The sequence below is a fragment of the Danio rerio genome, chromosome 15, assembly GCF_049306965.1.
Source record: "Danio rerio strain Tuebingen ecotype United States chromosome 15, GRCz12tu, whole genome shotgun sequence".
NCBI classification, from domain to species: domain Eukaryota; kingdom Metazoa; phylum Chordata; class Actinopteri; order Cypriniformes; family Danionidae; genus Danio; species Danio rerio.
Window position 1 is genome coordinate 29,987,863 of NC_133190.1, and position 19,498 is coordinate 30,007,360.

The 19,498-nt window shown below is 35.1% G+C and overlaps 1 protein-coding gene across 19 annotated transcripts in view; it reads right to left on the reverse strand.

Moving 5' to 3' along the window:
- Nucleotides 1-19,498, reverse strand: part of brip1 (BRCA1 interacting helicase 1) — a 112,916-nt gene that overhangs the window by 85,403 nt on the left and 8,015 nt on the right. For all 19 annotated transcript variants that reach the window (XM_073923339.1, XM_073923335.1, XM_073923336.1 and 16 more), the window contains exons 5-8: nucleotides 19,086-19,225; nucleotides 18,842-19,003; nucleotides 6,423-6,725; nucleotides 1,053-1,274 (exon numbers count right to left, since the gene is read on the reverse strand). In XM_073923339.1, coding sequence (XP_073779440.1) covers nucleotides 1,053-1,274; nucleotides 6,423-6,725; nucleotides 18,842-19,003; nucleotides 19,086-19,225 — 827 coding nt within the window. The remainder of the gene's footprint in view (nucleotides 1-1,052; nucleotides 1,275-6,422; nucleotides 6,726-18,841; nucleotides 19,004-19,085; nucleotides 19,226-19,498) is intronic.

Here is a 19,498-nt window from a genome sequence, read left to right on the forward strand (position 1 = left end):
ATTGATGCTGTTGACAGAATAATAAAGCGCAAGATATGGAGTGCAATCTGTGTAAGCTTTGATTGATTTTTCTGCTGCAACACGAGTTAGACGAGCTATCCTGTATTGTTTTTACCCAACTCAACGCGTTACATGTCTTTCACATATATTCTGAATAAGCATGTGTAAGTAATATAAAACATTCAAATATCTTTTGTAAGTTCATTATCTGAGATGTAAAAGCAGGGAAAGTGTAGAGAGGTGTTTACAGCAGTTTGATGGATAAATATGAATTTGTAGCTAAATTGTTAGCTGGGTCGGTCAAACAGCATTTGCCATTGTTTACATACTTTCTACAACATACCGTTAATGCTAGACACAGTTTATGTCATGGTTCAGTTTTAACAAATTAAAGACCTTTACAGGTTGTGGCTGACAATCCACAGCTTCTACTTGTTGGAGCTGCTCCTTTAAGGAGTTTTTAGCTGAATCCAGCACTGAACTGGGATAGACTCTGGAAGTTCTTCTTTATTTAATGCTAGCTATATATATATATATTTTTTTTTTTTTTATAATTCTCTAGAACATAATTCAAATAAAGTGTGAGCACTTCTCTTTCTTTGTCATGTCCTTTGGAGGCGGTCAGCAGGCATCACTTTAGTACTCAGTGTAACATGATCCATCAGAAATCATTCTAAAATTATGATATGGTAAATATTATGGTATATGGCAAATACAAACAAAAATATTACTAGTGGAAATGAGTGATTTTTCTTAAAAAACTGGATTCTTAAATGTACAGAAAGAAAAAAAATCATCATTTTATTACAACATTAAAAACAACAACAAAAATGCTGTTTTAATCCAAAACAATGCTACGTATATCTGTGACCATCTGTTAAATGCCATATTAAAGTGTAAAGTGACCATTCCCATTACAATTTTAAACTATAAACTGGAAGTATTCTATAAAAAACAAATGAATAAAACAGCCCTACTATAATCCTTAGAAGAAACTATGTATACTCTTTATATAATAAAACTTATGGAAAGGTTTATGGTTTGCTTCTTACACTTTCACGAATGAGGGGGTCCAGCAAGTAGTTGTATGGACAGAAAACAATGCAGGCCTCTTGCATGAGCTCCCGAGCTGCATAGTAAGCACAAGACCGCAGTTTACCACCAAGACGCACCAGTTCTTCAATGTCCCAGGCCTGGTGTAGACCATGAACCCACTGTAAAGTGCTCTGATCACGCATTTTATGGACATTGTGGTAGTACCGGCATGACCGACCCTGAAAAGACATTAACATAAGCATATTTTATTGAAATGAAATATCACAATAAATTTATTTCAATTTTCCTTACAGCAAATCATTAAAATGGAACTAAAATGTAAGAGTAAAAACTCTTTTTTTAAAGGCTCAAATGAAACTACCAGTGTGGAACGCACAATACAAAACTCATATTTATGTTACCCTTAAAGGTCCTGTTTGAAATGTGCATTTTTTATTCTATGTTTAATGTAATCTCAAGTGAAACACAAAAAGAGGGTGGGACAGCGTAGCTCCTCCCCTTTTAAAAAACAGCCAATAGCATTATGTTTTATGACAGCTCTGCAAGTGAGAGGGGTTAAGCTCATGCGCATCAAATAAAAAGCAAATGAAAAACATCTTGAAGGGGCGGGACATGTCAGATACTAGATAGCATTTGATTGATCAAGATTTGATGAGAAACTGTACGAGGCGTCTTGTAAAAAAAGTTTAATCATTTAGGTGTAAGTGACACACTGCAAGCTTTAGATTTTTTAATCTGGTTTATATTTTCTAAACGTAAATTTTGTCACTATTTTGGAGAACACTAGCTTTTAGATATCTTTAAGACTAACATACTCATAATAACATGTAAAAAAACTATTTTAATTTCATGGGACCTTTAAGCGCAGTTGGTAAGATATCTAATGTTAGGCTGGTTCTTTTGCTGCAATGGGTAAATGAGTAAGAATAACAAATGGCAGAAGTTAACTGTCAAACTGCTTGCACTTCAAAGCCATGTGTTCATAACAATACATTAAAATAATATGATAAGAAAAAAAACTGTTAGCAACATCAATCCTCATATCAAGTTGCTCTGAATGTCTAAAAATGAATGAAAGTCTCAACATACGCAGAATGGCAAAGCACATTTTTATGTGCAAAATAAGCTGTATAAGCAAGCAACTCCATGGTTGTAGACTTACAGTAAATCCCACTAAATGAAAATGAGCGGTTAGTTTTTGCATTAAATTAGTATTTAGATGGGTCCTTATCTGTTGCTACAAACAAAGTGATATCACTTTCACATCCTCAAGATAAATGTTTTTATGTTCATTTACGTATGGCTTTGCCTGCAGAAAAGGGAAGCATATGTGCATTGTTTTGCAATTCACAGAGCCCTGGAACATCCTGCTGAAAGGCTGATAGCAGCTTCCAGTACACATATTCAAAGAGGGATTAGCCATCAATGGAAGCACGGGATAAACGTCAACCCGATCATGCCATTTTTATCCCCCTGTCTTCTAACTCCTATGAAGGTGATGATGGCACCGCTGAGGGATGTGCGACCTAACGACAAGTGTCTGAAAAGCCTGCGCTCTTCAGCTATTCAGCAGGGCCAGGATAGCAGAATAAAGACTCTTAGCGGGGCTCATAGGGGGATATAAGAGATGGGGCCCGAGGGAGAATGAGGAAAACGACAGCTCATTCTCTCCTCTTTCCGAACGGGGTTGTCGGGATGGTCTTCCCCCACTTTCATGTGCAGCAGCATGACAGTGGACAGGTGAGTGGGCACCTGTGGTGACAGCGTAATAGGTATCATTATGCGTGCTGCCCAATGGTCAGAGAATAAGCAACACTGACAATACTGAATCTCCTGCTGGAACAAAGTGCGTTTGAAGCCTCTGACAAGGCTGCACAACAAAAAGGTCTGTATGACTGATTGGGGATATTATCGCCTGCAACTGTTCTCCACAGCTTTGGTGATGGAGATTAAGTTTGTGTAACCTTAAAGCAAGGGTTTGTGTTTCAGAGTCGGCAGCTCATCTTCTTTTCTTTCGACAGTGTTACAGTGAAAGAAGAAGAGGGTTCACAGAATAAGTGGCCACACTTGCTGTTTGGCCTGCAGGCCACTGTGAAGATCAGGAAACCAGGTGTTTGGTTCCACAGTGAAGGTCAATCTCCGTTCACAAGATCCAGTTCAAGACTTTCAATGGCTAACAAATTCACGATGGGTTGATCACTACTTAGGCCAAACACTCCAAGATGACACTGGGCACAGGCCATGACCTGTACACTTAGGTGGTCAGTGGACAGAGAACAGGGAAGATTACACACAAAACTATACACACACACACAAAATTATCATCACATACAAATTTAAAATTCGTCAGTGCATGAGAATTATATCGAAAGTAATGAAACTAAGTAATGCATTAAGGATGGCTCAGACAGAATGCGGTTTTCATTTTACGTCTTCTTACCTCAGGAATGTAATATATATGATATGGGTGTTCTGGAATGAAGAAAGTCATCATTCATATTTAAAAATGGTAAGTAATCGGTACATTGTTTACAGGTTCAATCCATTTCTAGTCAGAAATTATAAATGAGGGACTGCATTTATTTAGGTGAACAATTAATTTCTGCTTGTGCATTTTTTTTCTTGGTTATTATAAATTACCTTATTCTGGAATGGCATTCTTTGTCTGGTTGTACAAGTTTGAAAGCTTAGGCAAAATATCCTTAACCTTAAAACAGTAAGTTTGCTGTGAGTGAAAAATTATTGATTTATTAGGAACTTCTGTAACACTTTATAATAACTACACACTATGAACCATTTATTAAGCATTAGCAAACAGTGAATGAATTATCTGTTAAGCATTAACTCTGCATTACTAAAAGTTAGTAAGCAGTTTATACTGTAACTGCAGCTACAAATGCTCTATTGTTGACTTATAACCACATCTACAATGTGCTTAATAATTGTACTTTAAAGTCAGGACTATGTATGCTTTATAAATCCCTTAAAAATTACAAATTAAGGCTCAGTTGTATTCTAAACAGAAAAAAAGAAAATAAACTACTTTATTTATTTCTATTCGCTTGAATATACACAAATGAAACTGTGTCAAATAAAAAATAAATCTTTGTAATCTTATCTAAAACAAAATTACTGTACCGTTTAAACATTGCTAAATATCAATGAAATGTTGCATCCTATTATATTGTTAAATTATTATATTGTTGTTTTTCCAATTTTATGTTGTATTTAGACACTCCTGTTATTTAACAATGTTTAAACTATACAGTAATTTTATTTCTCTAGATAATATTGCAAAGATTATTGTTCATTCAATACCAAGCCTTTAATTGTCATTTATAAGGTATTTATAAAGCATAAATAGTCTTCACTAGATTGTCATGAAACTGCATGAAGTTGAGTTAATAAAGCATTTATTATCATACATATTAACCATCACTATATGCCTGAGTAATAGGATATACAAATGTTAATTTGTATAATTTTAATAGTTAAATAATCATTTACTAACTCATTCTGAATGATCTTTAAAACCTCCTACTACTCTTAAATACAAATGGTTTGTAAATAATGCAATACTTAATTTAGTAATGAAAAACCAACCAGTCACAAATTATGAAAGTACAATTATTAAGCACATTATAAATCTGGTTATAAGTCAATAATGCAGTATTTGTAGCTGCAGTTATAAACTGTTTACTAACGTTTATTAATGTAGAGTTAATGCTTAACAAAATATCAACTAACTAGATGCTATTGCTTAACATTCATAGTGTGTAGTTATTATAGGTGTTACCGGAACTTCCAGTTAAAACGGTCAATTGGCTCTATTTTAACGATCTAGGCGCAAAGTCTAACGCACATGGAGAAAATACATTAAGGGCATGTCTAAATCCACTTTTGCTTTTTTAAGGATGGAAAAACTCGCTTTGCACCACGGTGCATGGTCTAACAAGGTTGTGCTTATTCTCTTAATGAGTTATGGTTGTGTTGAGCATACATGCATTAAATAAACCAGAGTCTCATCTCCCATTCCCTTTGAGAGTCAGTTCTGTCACACCATGGTGCATTTGCTATTTACATGGCAGAATTTGTAAGTCAAAAAAACTGAATGCTTCACTAGCGAAAACAAATCTGCCACGCGAGGATAAGGAACAAACCATCTCCATTCGGCCTCTTTACTTTCTCTTTACTTTACTCCTTTACTTTTATAGATAAGGAAAACGGTGTTGTATGCACTCCACAGCACAGCCTACATATTTAATTTTGTTTGTTAAGATTTGTTTTAAAACTAATCTACTAACAGCAAACGAATAAATGAACAAAAATAACGAAGTGTGGTCAAAAAACACGCGTCTTATTCTTCAGCCTCTTATGGTCCAAAACCTGACAGGTGTATAAATCTAAACTTGTTTTTATTAAAACAAATATAAACAAATAATACTACTACTAATAAAAAAAACATTATACAAAAGCAAACTGTCATGAACTGAAAAAAAAAACGAGATGTAGAAGGCATGGAGGTAGTGGTTGTTATATTTATGTTAAAATAATAATTTCTGTAACATTTTAATCCTTTATTTTTCTTGTATGTAAATATTTTTGTGTATTGCTGCACATCCTGTGTGTAATAAGCAATGTGTGAGCGTTTGAATACATAGGCACAACTAACTGGTTCTGTGTTGGCCTTTACATCTGCTTTCAGCTCGTCAACAGCTGTCTATTTTAGTTGCTCAAAATAGCAACGTGCCAACAATGCTCCTTTATAGACCAACAGATCCATGAGTCCACATAGTGGTGCAAATGGATTTGCTATTTAAACAACGTGGTGGAAAACATGAAAATTACAGTTGTGCTGGTATCAAATAGCAGCAAATCACACAAAACATGTCTTGCGCTTTATCGCGCCGGGTGTATGGTAGGGTCCTTTATATTTATTCATCAGAATGATCTAAATGATCCTAAATTGATTTATTTAGTAAAATATTCTAAGAATGCCTTCTATATGTGGAAAAAAAAATTATTTGTTGAGCTGTTATAAAGTAAAGACTACAATTATAATGGGTATTTTGGGCCAAGTACATCATTTGTTGCGACCAAGAACTTTCTTTTTGATTCATCGCTACAGCCTAGGCATTTAAATAAAGGTTTTGTGAGAACCAAGTGAAAAGAATTTACTGTCTATCTTTAGGTCTTTCAAAATTCTGACACTGACAGAGTTCAAGGTTCCGACTCATAAGACGCCTTGAACTCGATGAACTCTAACTCCACACTTTTTTATCTCTCTAATGATGACAGATGAATGAAGAACCTATGCTCGAAGGTGCTTGCGATGTCACAATGTAACAGAGGAAGGGCCAACTCACATTCTTGGCCTCCAGGAACTCCTTGCAACGTTCGTTGCGGTTGGCATGAGGAACCACTTCAGGATGGACACAGGTGTGGTCTCGACTGGACAGTATCGTCATGGGCACGGTGGAGTAAAGCGTTCGTTTCAGCTCCCTAGCAATCTGTGTGATCTGCTTATGAGTCCGAGTGCCAAAGAAGATCTTTGGGATCTTTTTTTTCCCGCTTCCATCTTTGTCTTTCTCATTGTCCTTGGACATTTCAGCCATTTTTTGCCCCGCTTTGAGGTTGGCGCAAGGACAGAGAGAACAAGACACGGGGGACTGCAGGATACAAAAGAGAGAAAAACAAGTCAAGCGAAAACATTACAAAGAGCAACATCCTACATGAAACAATGCTACAGCCCTTGTTTGTCCACTTCATGAAAAGGCTTTTGTATTAGTGGTCATATAGATAATCATCCACAAAACAGGCAAATGCTAGAAGTCAAAACAGAATGACCCCAAGCAAGACTGTAATTTTAGACTATGCCATTGTTCATGCTAGGGGGCTCCTGATTGGATCTCTCTAATTGCAGCTTTCACACAAAAGGCCATGCTTGCCTGCAGCCAGCTCTAGTGGTGAAACTGATCTTGAGGATGGGATGGGGATTTTAAGTGTCCCACTTTCTCCTTTATTCATGGGAATGACACAAAACTCATGTGTTACACAGCTGATGTCAAGCAGAGCCACGGTTTCATTCTGTGGGAGACAGCGGTATTTCATCAGAGTGCTGAAATACTGCATGCATGAAGTTTTACTGCAAGTCAAGCGTTTTAACCTACAATCTAACTGAAATGTTACACCTTGAATATTTCCAGTATCATTTCATCATCTGATGGACTAGATGGCTTGAATTAGGCATGAATTAGGTTTTTGGTCACTGCTGATAGGTGGGTGCAGATGCTGTAATGACCTACTTTCTTTTCAGGTTTTCTGCACCGATTTTGGTGTAAAAAAAAGTCTGCACAGTTTCAAATATAGTTTAAAAGTTTTGGTTCAGTAAGATTTATAGATGTGCAGGACTGCATAGGGAATTGAGAAGCCCATGTTAACAGTTATACAAATGACCTATAAGTGAGCTGCAGAAAGCAACTTATTGTTTGCCCTCTAGCACACAGGATGCACAAGACTGAATGTGATTAAATGGACCGATGCACTCAAAGCAAAGATGTTTTGGTTCTTTGATTAGAAAAAAAATAGAATGTTGGCAATACACTGCCAAAAATATACTAATGATAAACATCCCAATGCGATCAAGAAATGACTTTTTGGTTTGGTAAAATTGAATAAATTTACTTTCATAATTTTTAACTTGTAATATTAAGTGGTATTATTCTAACGCTACTTTTGAGATCAGTAAGGATTTTTAAAATTAGTAAAACAGATTTGCTCTTGGGTTAAATTAGCTTAAACTAAAGTGAAATAACAAATTCCAAGTCAGTGGAAATGTGCTTAAATTAAACAAGTTATGCCAGATGTATTAATTTGTAACTAATAAGATTAAATTTTTTTAAACACACACACACACACACGCACGCACGCACGGACGCACACTTCTTTTTTTTTAAGAGCATATACGGTACATTTAACATACTTTTGTCCCTCCCCTAAAATAAAAACAATTCCTAAAATAAAATTGTTCAAATTTTCCTTTATGTTGATAAGTTGTTCACAATTTTCTAATAAGAAAATTACTACATAAAGCAGCTCATTTAAACTGAAAAAAAGTGATAGCCAATATATTATTTATAAAACAAAACAAAAAATCCACAAAACCATAAGGCAGCACAATCCTTTGAAAATCCATAATAAGAGCAGTTACTAAATCAGCATATTAAAATGTTTTTGTAGGATCATGTAACACTAAAGACTGAAATAATGATGCTGAAAATACAGTTGTCATACATGGGGAGGTCCTCAATTTGTTAATTAGAGCACTATTAAAATGTATTTTACCTTAAAACTTAAAGGGATAGTTCACCCAAAAATACCAATTTACTTAATATTTACTAATTTTCAAGTGGTTCCAAAGCTTTATGCCTTTCTTTTTCAAGTGAACACAAAAGATAGTAGAAAAACAAATAATATGGAAATGAATGGCTACCAGTTTCCAAAATGTTTTAAAATTTGTGTTTAACCAAAAAAGAAACAAACAGGCTTGTGACAAGTGAACGCTCAGTTAATGATGTCAGAATTTTGTATTTTGGGGTGAACTATCCCTTTAAACTAGGATTTGACTGGGTCTAGTTAATATTACACTTTTGTATAAAGAAAGTATACTACATAATGTAGGCAAATTTAGGGACTAGAAAACTATTAAAGCTTCATATTCATTTACCACTTTGGTAAAGCTTATATTTAATTGCATTACTATATTATTGGTCTTTTAACCGTAAGGGAGCATGAATTTAATGGCGAAGGTGATTTAAAAATGCTGTGTGTAAGTTTTGAACTCTTCTAAAGCATAAACAGACCACAATATGTTTGTAGAAATTTAGGAAACATGCTAAGTGAACATTCTTGTTTATCTGAAAAACAATGCTGAAGTCAGATATTCTGCTTTGATAATATCTTTGTTTTGGTTCTTTTAACCTGCCCAATGCTAGTTTAGCCCATCATATTTCAGCACCCCGGGTTGCCTTGGTGGAAAACTGCATATTTCATTCATTCATTCATTCATTCATTCATTCAGAAAGGCTGTCAAAGCATGCGCCCGTGACCGAAACGTGACCTCCTGTGGACAGAAACAGCCTCCGAAAGAAGACGCAGATTCAGAGTTCCACATGAGGTTATTAATTAGCAAATAATATAAACATTAAAAACGTAAACATTAGGTGAGCAGTTGTATTGTAACCCTGTGGCCTACCAATACGCTACATGATGAGATTTGCAGTGATTAACAATTTGGCTGTAGCACCAGACGAAACACGACAGAAATTTAAATACAGCCATTCAGGAGCACAGAATTTGCACTTGCTCAACAAAAGGCAAGGTTTATAATCAAATAATACATATTAAACCTCTTTATCATTATTACACGCTGAATCACTGATATGTGTTTACTTCCAAAGTTCAATTTTAATAAGTTTTTTTTTTTCAAGGTGAACTATTTGCTGTTGCTTTCAGCGGTATGGCAAATAAGAGTCATGAAAAATGGCATTTATTCTCACATTGTTAGCATTTAACACTGAATCAGGCACATGAGATGTACCTGAAGTGATCATTGTCAGTTTTCTGTTGTTCAGCTGCATGAAATAGAAGCCATTTCTAATATATCAATTCGAGGTGTTGGTTAGTACAAAAACTTTAAAAGTTTTTTTTTTACTTTTTAATATAGAAAACATTCCTTTTATCGGGTGCTGTTGCTTTTATTTAGAACACGATTCAAATCAGCCTTGTTGTTCCACAATCTGGCAACCTGTGCTTGCATTCCTGCATCAAAACAAATGCAATAACTAGTTTGACCACTGGGTGTCAAAGTTACATACTGCACCTTTAAATAAAAAAAAATATTGAACGTATCCAATATTATAGTATTTACATCAATGAATATATTTTTTTAATTATTAACTTCAATCCTTTAAAAAGCTACTGTTTCTTTTCTTCCTAAGAGTGACAGTAAGATTATCCCTCATAAGCAAATGCTAAGTCACGGCGTGTGTTACACCTTCACATCAGGGATCAAGCTGTCCTTTAGCCTGCGCTCCGCTGAAGAGGTCCAGCTCCCGTTACCAGAGCTGCTTCTCAAACCGTGTTTGTCATTAAATATTACAGCAAGTGATAGAATGGAAGCGAATGTGAGCCCATCTTGCAAACTGTCCCCTGGCGGGACAAAGACCAGGTCCGACGTGCTAAATAAACAGAGAGCTGGCAGCAGCTAAGGTTACAGCTTCGCAGGAAGAGTTACGGCCCGGCTGATCACTTTACCTGCTGCTGCCACATTCAATAGGCCAGTCCAAGTATCCTGCCTCCTATACCGAATAATTACTTATTCATTGCAGGGGGGAGAGAAAGGGCTGATTGTGAATGGGAGGCCTTGTCAGCAGCCGTGCAGGAAACAGCTGACACAAGGGTATCCGTTACATGCAGCCTGCCACAGTTTCGGCCCCTCTCACTACCGTGCAGCAAATAAGACACCCCTGGAATGCAGATAACAGCCTCCATTGGCCAGACCTGCCGCCACAGACACATTCAGACGGAGTGGCGCATTCTTTCACGGCGAGGCCCTGATATCAGCAGAGCAGAGAGAGCTACACCTTAGGCTGCTCTAGACCTCAACAGTGGCTCGTAATGAAACAGTGCAAAGCTTTGTGTGGGAGCGTTAACCCAAGCATGCTGTTCCAGTTCGGGGCAGACACCTGCAGATGCATCTAGCAGATCGTTGCTCTGCTAATAAAATGTGCCCATTGTTCTGCCACTAAAAAATGAGCAAGGGCATTGAGAAAGCGTCTTTGGGGGTTTGTAGCAGAATCGTGTACAATGACAGCGTTTCACAGCTTCTGTAGGACCTAACAGCTAGGTACAGTTCAGGGCCAACACACATACTACAAATACATAAAATAAGCTGTTAGTCACTATATGGTGCATATTAGAGGTTACGTAAAAATTTATATTTACTTACTTTATTGCAAAGCAAAATGTTCTGAATGATTCTTGTGATGTGAATTCAAAACACGACATTAAAACTTCAACAAGTGCATTAAAAGTCTGCATTTCCAGTTTTTATCAGTGGCTTTGGTGCATTTCTCACAACACTATTTACAATTGAACAGCAGTTAAAGCATTCATCAAAACAATTAGTCATGTGTGCACAACACAGTAGCAGTTTCTCATTCCTTCCAACAAATTGCAAATGCTTTTGGACATGCATCAATTGCTTTCATATAACTCTCTGCTGTTTCATAACATCATTATTTGCTTTTGTCATGTCAGTCAAAATTAACTAAACTTGTGAATGCTGAATAGTCATTCCAGATAAAACTAATAGTCTTTCTTTACCCGAGTCATTACATACAAAATTGGTCACCTAGTTGTCAAACTCTGTCAAGCAAATTTTAATTGAAAAAAATGTATACCTTTTTTTTTTCTCCTGAAAATGTCTAAATTGAACAATTTGATGAATTATTTACAGACCTATGAATGTTGTAGGTTAAGTTCCAATATGTACTGCATTATTGTTTAGAGTTGTGCACAGCTCTACCCAAAGGAATTTTATGTTTGTTGTAAATAAAGGTGTTTTTATTCTTTTGCACAATGCTGTAAATACATTAGAATTGCAAAGAGAATATGCAGTAAAAATGTGAAACATACAAATTCAGTGTCTTGTACTCAGATAACTCACTAAATGCAGTGATGACTAACTTTACTGTAGTTTTCAAATGGCTGTGCAAAATTTTCAGGAAGTGTCACCAAAATCTGATTTTTTTGCATTGGAAAAAAAAAATGTATACTGTAATAATGAAAACATGACAAAGCCATTTGACTATCTTGTTCATAAACAATGGTGTCAAGACTTTTCATCCTGATGACACTGACACTTTCATTGATATGACTACTTGCTTTTGAGGAATGAGCTATCTATTTTGAGCAAGTGACACGCTTTTGCAGGTTATCAACTCCAGTTTGTACTAATTGTTTTGAGAAATGCAATAACTGTTGTGCAAATGTTAAAGTTAAAGTAAATTGTGTTGTGAGAAATGCACCAAAGCCAATGAGAAAAAAAAAAAGGTTTCCGTAGTTTTAAAATCACAAGAAAATGTCAAAGAGAACAAAATGTCAATATGTGTAAATAATGACACTAAATTAAATTCAAAATATCACATCCCACAAAACTAGTACTTTTTACTACTTTAGAAAAACTTAAATAGCTCTCAAAAAAGCAAACTTATGCAAAAAAAAAACAAAAACAGATATTTACATTTACAGAGGTTTGTTCTTGTTTTAAGCATAAACTGAATGTTGTTCAGTTACTATAAAGCAAGGCTCAGTACATGTAACTTTACTTTAGCATGTTTGGTTAGTTGTATTAGAAAGCAAAAAAATCGAAGTATTTTTTTGTTGTTGTTGTTGCAGTGTGTGCAACATTTGAAATAACGCACATTGTTAATTTGAGAATTTTTACTATAATTTAGACCTTTTAAAGAGAATAATTGCTGAGGAGTGAATAACAACTATTTAAGATTTCTGTAAGGCCTACAAAAACACTGACAAAACATACAAGAGTATCTCTTTATTGTGAATAGTCAAACTTTTTAGAACCAATTTTGTATTTAGAACACTTTAGTTGGAGTACCAATTCACACCATTTACTACTGGCTTATTATTATTAACTATTTATTAGCACTTGTAAAGCGTGATCTTTTTTACATTGCTAAACCCAATTACTACTTTACGAACTATTAAGAATCATCTAATATGTAGTTTGAGCTAGAAATCTTAGTCAATTGTTTTTTAAGTGTGAATTGTACATTAAAATGAAGTGTGGCCTTTTATTTTCATTATAGTAAATTCTAATACAAAATAATACATTTATTTTATAACAATGCTTTCGTGCAATTAATTAAGTATAAATCACAAATGGACTACTTTAATAAACTGGTTCTTTCTTAAAAATAAAAACAGAGCAAAACCAGTTAAAGTCTCCAAAACATCAAAATTAACAATTCAATCTTGTTAGATCACATTGCCAGTTTTGTGGTGAACAATTTATCTGTGCGTGTTGTTAAGAAAAAACAAAAAACTGCTCTTCTAATCTTTAATTGAAATCTGAAATAAACTTCTTTTTTTGAATTAAAACTGTTTTTTTTTTTTTCAGTTAAATTAGCGGATTATGTGATTTTGAGGTAATGGGAATGGCTAACATACTTAAGCACGCAGGTTCAACTGACAGTTTCGATAACAAAGAGAAATGGTAAGCAGGAAGAGTCTGTTAGGTTGTAATCTCTCCTGAAACCCCTTTCCTGATCTTTCTGAATGAAATGCCTACTTTACAACATCCATTCAGCCCAGATAGAAAAAACAAGCTCCGCCCACTTTTTTTCTTCTTTAAAATTCCGTTTCACTAAGAAATGTCACAATACGAAAAAAAAAAAACGACTGCAGCTTCCAATTCATGGGGACTTTAACAGTACAGTACAGTACAGTTTCTGGGTTAATAGGACAGGACAGCACAACTAAGTCAGATGAACACCTGTTAAATGCAGTAGTTCCTTATTTTATATATAATATATATATATATATATATATATATATATATATATATATATATATATATATATATATATATATATATATATATATATATATATATATAAAGTGTTTCTGCAAGTTAATTTTGCCTGCTAATTGCTCAAAAAGGATATTTTAGTGAAGTAAAAAAAACAATAATAGGAGCAATTTATTAATAATCTGAAATAAAATAAAAATAATTAGTGTAAAGTAAGGCTGCACAATATATCGTTTCAGCATCGATATCGCAATGTGATCATTCTATGACTATGAGTTATTATATTATATATTATAAGTTATCATTTTCATGTGTTTTTGATGCCTGTGACTATAATGATTTTTAAAGCATTCACGGATAAGAAATTTGTAACTTGTTTGTAACTTGTAATTTATTGAATTATTTTTATTTTTGTTAGGAAAAGGGCAAAATCTTTTTTATTATTTTGTCTATTTTTCATTTCATTAAACAACTACATTTTTATTGCTTAAGGTGCTAAATTAACCAAACTTCTTCATTGAGTGTGATACGCCTTGCATACTAATGAAGAATGAAAAGAATGAAATGCAAAGGCCTGAATGTCTAAAATGAATTTGAGCTCTGCAGCTAGCTGGGTTGGGTTGAAACTGGGTTGAAACTGAACAAGAGAAGAAGAGGAAGTATTTTTGGCTGTGGCCGCCGGAGATTGACAAGTGACGAATTCCACTAAATTCAACCTGTTAATATCAGCTGGGTATAAATTCTTGAGTCAGGAATTGTAAAGTTGGTGCACACCACCTGAATGTAATTCTTGCATTGGATACCGAGAATTCAGTTCATCTCATCATTCATTTGTACCTAATAAATTACTAATATTGTGTACAAGCATTGAATTGGTTAAATATTGCAAAAAGAAAATTTATTATTTAATTACTCTACATGAATACTGTTCGACTAAGAAAATGATAAAACATTGTTTATTTTAAGTGCATCTGTTTTTTTATTGTATTGATCTGTTTTTAGATGGTTTATTATATTTTATTCAGATGCACTTCTCTGTAGAATCATCACAACCAATCTAAAATTGCTAATTCTTTCCAAATAGAGATAATCAAGTAATCTGGTGAAAAGGTATTCATATCGAAATAGATATCTCAGAATCACAAAATATCGCAATGTTAGATTTTTTCCAATATCGTGCAGCCTTAGTGTAAAGCTTAAGAAACTGGAATTAAGATGAAGCAGCAAAGAAGTGAAATCATGAAATTATTTTGTGAGGACGTGCAGAATCCCACCAAGTACTTATCAGTTACTGGCAAAAAACATTATAAGAGCTGGGCTTGTTCTGTCAGACAATGGCATTTCTGTTTGCCAGGTGAGGTGTGGAGAGAGCAGCTCCTGTGTTTGAGATGGTGAGGCTAGATTGTCTGCGCTCTACAATGGCCCTGTGCTGGAAGATGCAGGCCCGAGTGTGAGCGCCAACAATGGAGACTGCATTTCAACAGGCTGACTCTGAGAGGCTGACACCTGAGAGACTGAAATCTCACACTGTCCGCCTGCCTGGGCCACTGCACCCGCACCATACAGATGGACATAGAGAGAGAAAGAGATAGCGGGCGAGAGACAGAGACAGCGAGTGAAGCATTTCAGTGAGGTCTTTACTCCCTATAGCCCTCCTGATAGCTGCCCCGGAGCGCTCCCACCCCGCAAATCCCCAATCTCACAAAGCACCTGTTTATCCCCGGAGCGCCGTAACCAGCGGGTGAACCCCATTCAATATTTATCCCAGGCTTTCACAGATCACTGCCAAGCAAGGCAAACCTCTTAATTAAACTGGAGCTCGCTTCAAAGGGCCCATTGAAGATGTCAGTCAGCGCTGGCAGGGGCCGAGAACGGTGTCAGGTGAGAGAGTGAAACCTAAGGCCTGCTTTCTCTTCGCCCCCACCGCCCATCCAACACACCCATCGGGCCGCCCTCTTTGGTGACACTCCACCAATCTTGAGGAACGCATCACGCAAGTCACTCCCTTTTCCATTGTACCAGTTGTAAGCAATATGTCCTACGGTGTGACGGGCCGATCACACCAACACAGATTCTTTTCACCACTGGTCATGTGAATACCTGTGGTGTTTGTTACACTGCATCAGATTTTCTAAGTGGCCTCATGCAGTGGATAGAGATGCTGAGCAACATTTTATAGGCTTTTGTAACAGACTTTAGTAAGTCAAGTGAACAAGCTTCATAATAGGGCTGCATGATATATCGGTTCAACATCGATATCACAATGTGATCATTCACATCAGTCACATTGCAGGATTTGCATATTGATTCTGGATTATTCATAATTTGCATGCATTTGACTGTATGAGGATTTTAAAAGCATCCAGGCATAAGAAACTGTACCAATTGTAACCTTAATAACAATAACTTTGATTGAATTATTATTCAAGAACAAAGGCTATGCAATATTTTTTTTACATTTGACTATTTAATTACTGTCCCTGAATACTGTTGGACTCCTCGGAAAACAATAAATAATGGCTAATTTCTGTTGTGTCTTTTTATTTATTGTATTTTTCTATGTTTCCAGAGATGGTTTATTAGGTTTTATGCAGATGCAACTACAGAATTATTCCAATCAATTAGCTAATATAAAATATATATTTTAAATAGAACTATTTAAGTCATCTGGTGAAATTGTATTCAAATCTTCAAATATAATAGCAGAATAACAAACTATCGCAATGTTAGATTTTCTAATATCGTGGAGGCCTACTTCAAAATAACCACACAGGAAGAGGATGTCTGGCTGACGAAATTTTTTGAAGTGCAAACTGTTTATTTCAGGTTATAACTTATCAGATTTTGAATAATAGTTCAAAGTGCATAGGTCATTTACTATAAGGTCTGTCAACTGAAATATAGGGACTCTATTATTTCCAAACATCTATAAATGTATTATTAATCTATATTATTTCAGTAGTAGCCATTGTTTTAACATCACGCTATGCTCACATGTCCACATTTTACTCAAACCCACTCTAAATAAATTCAAAGAAACTGGGAGAAAAAAAAAATGTTCACATTTGTTTTTTTTTTTATCGGGGCAAAGCAGTGGCGCAGTAGGTAGTGCTGTTGCCTCACAGCAAGAAGGTCGCTGGTTCGAACCTCGGCTCAGTTGGCATTTCTGTGAGGAGTTTGTATGTTCTCCCTGCGTTCACATGGGTTTCCCCCACAGTCCAAAGACATGCTACAGGGGAATTGGATAGGCTAAATTGTCTGTAGTGTATGAGTGTGACAGACCCAGACGACAGGCCGGCCTGAATGTGTAAAAAAAATAATAATAATAATAATAAAAAAAAAAAAAGTCGTTATCATATGGAAAAGTCTAAATGGAAGACTTGTTCCAAAGAGCTCATACACATTTTTACTACAAATATTCGATGACTGTTCCAGGACTTTCAAGTCAATTTTCATGACCTAATGTTGCATGTAATGTCTACATGTACATAAATCATAAGAAACATTTAAATCTATTACGGCACATCATAAAACATGCAATAGTTTCAATTTATTCTTAGATTTATGTAAAATACATGATGCTTAAACGGCACTAATAATGTGAGAGCATGTTTTTGGCCAAGAAAAGAAAAAACAACTAACCTCCATTCCAGTACACATATATTTGTAAAACTTATTTTAGATAATCTTAATAGTTTGTTAAACTAGTAATAGTAGGTAAAACTACTTCTATTATAAAGCCGCGATCAAACTGCACTTTTCACTCCATAGACTTCGATTTATAGGCATGCAAATGCGGCAGACCAGAAACGCAAGCATGTGTTTTGCATTCCACTGCATTTGAAAGTTTGGTGAATTCTTACCTTCGATATTATGTCATGTGATTGCGTGAGTCCAATAGAAGACAGATTTAAATATGGAGCAATCGCTCACTTTTATTAATGTCTAATCATATTGTTTAACCCGCCCCTTTTTGCAGCACCGTACGACAGAGTTTAGCAAGCACAAGCTCTGATGTGACCGCAGCTTAAGTCGATTTGCACAAAAATGTCTGCTAAATGACTAAATGTAAATTTAATGTTTTCCAGACCTGTAAAAAGCAATGTCAAAATTCCATGACTTATAAAGGTTTCCCATGATCGTAAGAACACTGTTCTATTAAATGAAATAAAAAAATATTAAATAAAATAATAAAAACACTGTAATTATAAACAAAATGCAATTGGTCATTTAATAAAATGTTTGTGCTGTTTAAAAGTGAACATAAACATTAAAACATGGCACCTTTACAAATTTAATTAATGCAAAAAAGCTCTAAATGACAATTCTGTTTTTTAAATTTGGAAGAAATGCCATCAGTAATTACAAAAAGTGCATTCTGTATGTGTATTGTACAATTAATCTGGGGTCAAATGATTTGTTATAGCACAGCAGCTATCAAATTCCAGTAATTAAAGAGATAATGCAGATAATAACAATGTATTAAACAGCAGTGTGAAAAAAAAACTCCATTGAATCCAGCAACAAACATGATTGTTTGAAATAAATCATCCTCTGCTGCCACCCAGTGGTCAACAATAATAAAACTCAACACATAAAATTATATTTAGAATATACCGGTAACTTTATAAAAAAAATAGGTTTCAACTAAAAAAAATATTATAACATTGTTTTATATGATTTAATTGGTAAATAAAATTCTACTTAAGTCAGATCCATAGCAAAATGGCTCAAGTATATCGATTAAAAGCATGGTTTAAAAAAAATGGAGATTCTATTATCATATACTGAACAAAACGAGACTTGGTTGTTTTAAGCCCATATGTATACAGTTTTTGTTCCTTACGATAAACATAAAAGAACAAAATTTGAGAAATACCTCACTCTCCACACAAACATATTCAATAGTCACCAACTCTGCCAGGGTATTAACATTGTTCACAATATGTTCTTGTGTTCCACAGAACACTAACATAGTGCTTTAGAACTACATGAGGCTTCATGATGCCAGACGTTTCATTTTTGGATGAAAAATCCTTTAAACGGATATTGGATGATGCAATGCCGAGAAACATCAAACAGGGCACTTCATGGCTATTTTGACACTTTATTACATCATATTCTTCAAATTAGAGATAAGAGTAGAAAATGTGTCTGAGGTGGTGCACTCACACAACACTGCGGCTGCGACTGGCAACTGTCAGCTCTGGCTCCGTTGTTCAATTCCATGGTCCAAGTCTGAGCCCCAGGCACTGGTCTCTCCAAACTCTCCTCTTCTTCATCGTCGTCGTCAATGTAAATCACTCCTTTCTCAAGACATCTTCGCTTGCTGATCTGCAGAAAAAAGAAAAAAGGGTTTAGACAAGACTCAACAAGCCAATAATGTCACAGAAATAGAAGATATTTGTTGCTGTACCTTCTGCTCTGTGCCTGGTGTACGAATACGCTTCCTGTCATTCTTAAAATCATCATCATGCTCTCCATTGTTAAGCGAGGCTTGAAGTTTTTCAGAGAGACGGGAGGACAAACTGGGCTTTTTATGTTGGTCACTTTTGCCTAATTTAACAAGGATGCATACATAAGAGAATAATAAATAACCCAAAATGTCAGCATTAACTCATACTGCTGTAATTCTAATGCAGTAAACCCTTCTTGCTTTTTCAGACACGCAATATGATTTTGTAAAAATTGGTACGGTTTGCTCACATCTATACAAGGGTAGTGAATAAAAATCAGTATAAAGCCTTGGACTCTAACCCAGTAACAGGACACAAAGTGTAAAAAGTCTCAATTTAAAGAAATGTAATGTAAAACACAATCCATATACTC